This window comes from Chenopodium album, chromosome 24 (assembly GCF_948465745.1).
Source record: "Chenopodium album chromosome 24, dcCheAlbu1.1, whole genome shotgun sequence".
Lineage (NCBI taxonomy): Eukaryota > Viridiplantae > Streptophyta > Magnoliopsida > Caryophyllales > Amaranthaceae > Chenopodium > Chenopodium album.
Window position 1 is genome coordinate 22,276,030 of NC_137857.1, and position 4,913 is coordinate 22,280,942.

General features: G+C 35.5%; 2 protein-coding genes across 2 annotated transcripts; both read right to left on the reverse strand.

Moving 5' to 3' along the window:
* Positions 1-737: 737 nt before the first annotated feature.
* Positions 738-2,436, reverse strand: LOC145610652 (uncharacterized). The gene is made up of 2 exons (XM_081665958.1): positions 2,206-2,436; positions 738-2,093 (listed from the first exon to the last, which is right to left on the reverse strand). The coding sequence occupies exons 1-2, from the start codon at positions 2,434-2,436 to the stop codon at positions 738-740; spliced, it is 1,587 nt and encodes a 528-aa protein (XP_081522084.1).
* A 180-nt stretch (positions 2,437-2,616) lies between these two features.
* Positions 2,617-3,462, reverse strand: LOC145610653 (uncharacterized). The gene has a single exon (XM_081665959.1). It carries the CDS (start codon positions 3,460-3,462, stop codon positions 2,617-2,619), a length of 846 nt encoding a protein of 281 aa, XP_081522085.1.
* Between the last annotated feature and the right edge of the window lie 1,451 nt (positions 3,463-4,913).

Consider the following 4,913-nt stretch of genomic DNA (forward strand, 5'->3'; position numbering starts at 1 on the left):
ACGACCCCTCTCATCCTCACGCCTAATTTTCTCAGAATCCTCAGGATGTAGTGTGTCACCTTCATTGGATGGGCGTACACGTTTTCTCTTTCTAGCCATCAACCTATAAAAAAAATCAGAAAAATAAATTTAATAGGTTAGTTAAATGCAAAAATTGTAATAATATTGCCAAAATTTTAAGTAGGACATCCTAAGGAAAAACCAATAATAATAATAAAAAAAGTTAGTACTTTAAAAAAAAATAAAAATTTACATTTGTTACGAGATCGCTTTCGCTTGACAGATTTTCGCTTCTTTGTATCTTCAACCCATGTAACCTCATTATGATCATCTCTCACATATATTGAAGAGTCATCAACATTATCGTCCACTACTTTTCTTGTCAAAGAAGGAATCTCCAGCACACTATAAAAAGTACAATCATCAATGGAGTGTCGAGGCCTTGGTGTTATGACAACTGACCTTCGCTTATCTAAGGGATCAGTCATATAAAAAATTTGTTTTGCTTGGGTAACTAAAATAAAAGGATCCTCTTTGTGACCAACCTTGTTAAGATTGACTAAAATAAGTCCCAAGTTACTTTCTTCAACACCGTTGTTGCTGTCAACCCATTGGCATTTGAAAAGAGGAATCGAAAACATGGTGTAATGCAACTCACAAATCTCTTCAATGACTCCATAGTATCTCATAGTACCACATACGGGATTCTTATCTTTTGCACTAGCAAAGTGAATAGCTTAAGCCTCTAAAGTGAGCCCACTGTTTTGCATAGTGCTGTGCTCATCTTGGAACTTTGTGTAAAAAGTGCAACCATTTATAACATATCCTGAATAGTATGTTGCACTAAAGTCAGGTCCATATGCTAAACTCTTGACTCGATCTGAGATTACTATTGAAGAGTCATCGAGCTCCCTCATTACTTCATCTTTGAACCAAGAAATGAATGATTTGCTATGTTTGTCAGCCAATGCCTTTTCGCTTGCTCTTGGATTGTACTTTCTCAAGTGTCTCATATGTCTTTCAACATAGGGTGCAACTTCATCCTCATTATGCAGAATGTATGAGTGTGCCTTGTGCCAATTGTCATAAGACATATCACGTTGCTTACGACCTAAGGTTCCCACACCATCCATTCGTCCACTATGACGAGATGTAGGAATCCCTATTCTCATTGAATTTATCATAAAATCACCAGCATATTGTAGTACTTCTTCATAGAAAAGTTGCTCAGCAATACAACCTTCAGGTCGATAAGCATTCTTCACATACCCTTGGTATGTTCTCATTTGTCTTTCAAAAGCCCATTGAACTCTCAAATATATTGGACCACAAAATCTTATCTCTCTTACCAAGTGAACCGTCAAATGAACCATGATATCAAAAAAAGATGGAGGAAAGTACATCTCTAATTGACATAAAATTATAACAATTTCTTCCTCCAAAGAATTCAAATGTTCGGGATCAATGACTTTACTATAGATTGCATTAAAAAACAAACAAAGTCTAGTAATGGCATATCGAACATTTTTAGGCAATATTGAACGAATAGCTACGGGCAACAAATTTTGCATCAAAACATGACAATCATGAGACTTAAGGCCCATAAGTTTCAAACTTTCCATGTTTACCAGGTTGCGAATGTTAGAAGAATAACCTTCCGGCACTTTCACTCCGGCCAAGCTCTGACATAACTCGATTTTCTCTTTTCTAGAGAGCGTATAAGCAGCCGGTGGCAAGTACTTTCGACCATTCTCATTCTCAACCACATGGAGTTCATCTCTAATCCCCATTTCCTTCAAGTCATCTCTAGCTTTCTCCCCATCTTTGGTCTTTCCACTAATATTCAATAGTGTACCAATAACACTATCACACACATTTTTCTCAATATGCATCACATCAAGTGTATGTCTCACAAAAAGGAATTTCCAATATGGTAAGCTCCACAAAATTGAACACTTTTTGAATCCTTGCTGAGGAAGAAGTTTTTTGTGCTTCTTACCATATGTGATCTTCAAATCTTTGATCTTTTCAAACACCTCTACTCCAGATAGTATCTTAGGGCGCACCCTAAACTCTTGATGTCCATTGAAAGCCTTTTTCAAGTTGCGATAGTGATGAGTACATGGCAAAAATATACGATTCCCATAAAAAAACATTCTTCTTAGATGCACTTAACCACCTTCCTGGAAAAACCTCCATGCATACGGGACAAGCAGTTTTCCCGTAAACTGTGTATCTTGATAGATTTCCATATGCTGGAAAATCTTGAATAGTACAAAACAACAATGCTTTCAAATTGAAATTCTCGTTACGATGTGCATCGAACACCTCTACACCTGTTTCCCACAACATCTTCAAATCAACAATTAGTGGAGCCAGATACACATCAATATCATTACCAGGCTGCCTTGGACCAGAAATTAGTAGTGATAACATCATATACCTTCTTTTCATGCAAAGTGTAGGAGGTAAGTTGTAGGTAATCAAAACAACAGGCCATGTACTATAAGTGCTACTCAATGATCCAAATGGATTGAAACCATCTGTAGACAAAGCAAGGCGTAAATTACGCTTTTCTTTGGCAAATTCTGGAAATTCTCCATCAATAAACCTCCATTATGGGGAATCAGCAGGATGTCTAAGCATTCCATCATCCTCTCGACCATAGACATGCCATGTTAACTTTTCAGCATCTCCGGCATTAGAAAATAGCCTTTTAAACCTAGGTATTATTGGAAAGTACCATAATACCTTAGCAGACACTCGTCCTTCATCTTTTTTGTATCGCGAGGCATTACAAATTGCGCATCTCTCTAACGATTCATTCTCGTTTTGATACAACATGCAATCGTTAGGGCAAGCATGAATTCTCTCATAAGGTAAACCCATGACACTTAGTGTCTTTTTTGCCTCATATGTACAACTTGGAAGGACATTATCATCCGGAAGCATGTCTTTTACCAATTCTAGGATCATATTAAAGCTTTGATCACTTAAACCATGACCCGCCTTCAAGTTGTACAACTTAAGTATGGCAGACAACCTTGTGTATTTGGTGCAACTTTCATACAAAGGCTTTTCAGAGTCACTTAATAAGCTCTCAAATTTAGTGGGATCTTCATCAAAATTCTCCTGTACTACATGGAGCATTTCCTCTAATCTATCTCCCTCATTTGTATCTTGACCTTCATTAGCATTATCTGAAAAGTTACTCACCGAAGCTCCATCTCTACATTCTCCATGCCAAATCCAACACGTATATGTTTTATCAAATTCCCATTTCTCCAAGTGATTAAGTATCTCTTCGGGTCTCTTGTACAAGAAATTATGGCACATGTGACAAGGGCATGGTAGCTTATGGCGGCCTCCACTATTCTTAACTGCAAACTTAACAAATTCTCTAATACCTACTTGATATTTTGGGTCACCTGGCTTAGTTGTTGTTATCCAACTTCGATCCATTTAATATTTTCTACACAACAACAACTAAAATAATTAATCCCATTCTAATGATTTTATAAAATTTTATACACTCCTGCCCTGCCCCTCTCCCCACACCGTTCCCCTCATATTCTAATAATTAATTTAACAAAAAATATAACTCAGGAACCAATTAGCAACAAAACTCACTATTTTATCTACATGCATGAATCCATAGTGCATTTTTAATAAATAAAAAAAAATCAATCTGGAAATCCCAACCAACATTAAATATGTCAGTATATCTAAAATAATGAAGAATTTAAAGGGAAATTCAAACAACAAATTATATCTCTCTTCATCACAATAAAACCTAAAAAGAAAACCCAGAACATTACACATCATGAAGCACAGAATTACAACCCAGAAAATCAAACGACAAACCAACACTTGATATGAAATTTCAAGCAGCCAAAATTAAATAGACTAACAACTTTTAGTAAGTAACCCAACATTAACCGAAATAATAGCATACTTACTGCTGCGATTTCTAATTTATTTCTATAATTGCAGATCTCCAACAAATGTCGAACAAAATAAAAAATTTATTTCAATAGAACTTCATCTCCGCAAACAAACCAATAAGTCACAAACAAATAAATAATCCATACACAAAACCCTAACAAAGCATGCATGCATCAATTGAGCCAAAATTCTAACCTTTAATTGTGTGGTGGAGCCGTGGAGGAGCTGTGGAGGAGCCGTTGAGGTTCTTTCTTTTTTCTTTTTTTTTTGTTTTTTTGAAGAAAACCCAAAGATGGCAGCTTGCAGCAATATCACCTTGCAAAATTCATTCGGGAACTTGATGAAATCCAAATTGCATTCGGGAATTTGAAGAAAATTGGAAGAGATGAAATCTACAGCCGGCAATGAATAAAAATTGGAAGAGATGAAATCCAAATCCTACAGCACCGCAGCAATGAAAGTAATGAAAATAAAAATTTGATGAAAAATTGAAAAGGGTTATTTGATGAAATTGAAGGGTTTATTTTGGGTAGGAGTAGGAATTTGGGAGGGAATTGGAAAATAAGAGGCGGCAGAAAGAACTCTGTAGAAATTTTTTTTTGTTTTTTAGCTTGTATGTATGAGACCCGTTGTAACTAACAACAGGTCTCTTACCTAAGAGATCCGTTGTGAATAATAACGGGTCTTTAAAATTACCTTGTTATTTAAATCCGCAAAAATAATATTTTGGCGCCTATTATTACAGACCCGTTATGTGTAATGTAGGGTCTTGTATATATAATAGACCCGTTAAATTGTACAACGGGTCTCTTAAAAGGGGTCCTTTTGCCACTTTTTGTAGTAGTGTTTATTTTATTTTATCTTATTTTATTTTATTTTTTTTAGGGAGGTCCGAAAATTTTTTTTTATTATTTATTTTGGTCCGAAATTTTTTTTTATTTTAATTGGTCCGAATATTTTTTTTAGAC

Bases quoted from the DNA above. Each gene is read 5' to 3' on its own strand.
- LOC145610652 (XM_081665958.1), bottom strand. From the start codon at position 2,436: ATGTTATCACTACTAATTTCTGGTCCAAGGCAGCCTGGTAATGATATT. The intron at 2,094-2,205 runs GTATGCATGGAG...AACTTGAAAAAG, and splicing joins ACGGGAAAACTGCTTGTCCC to GCTTTCAATGGACATCAAGA.
- LOC145610653 (XM_081665959.1), bottom strand. From the start codon at position 3,462: ATGGATCGAAGTTGGATAACAACAACTAAGCCAGGTGACCCAAAATAT.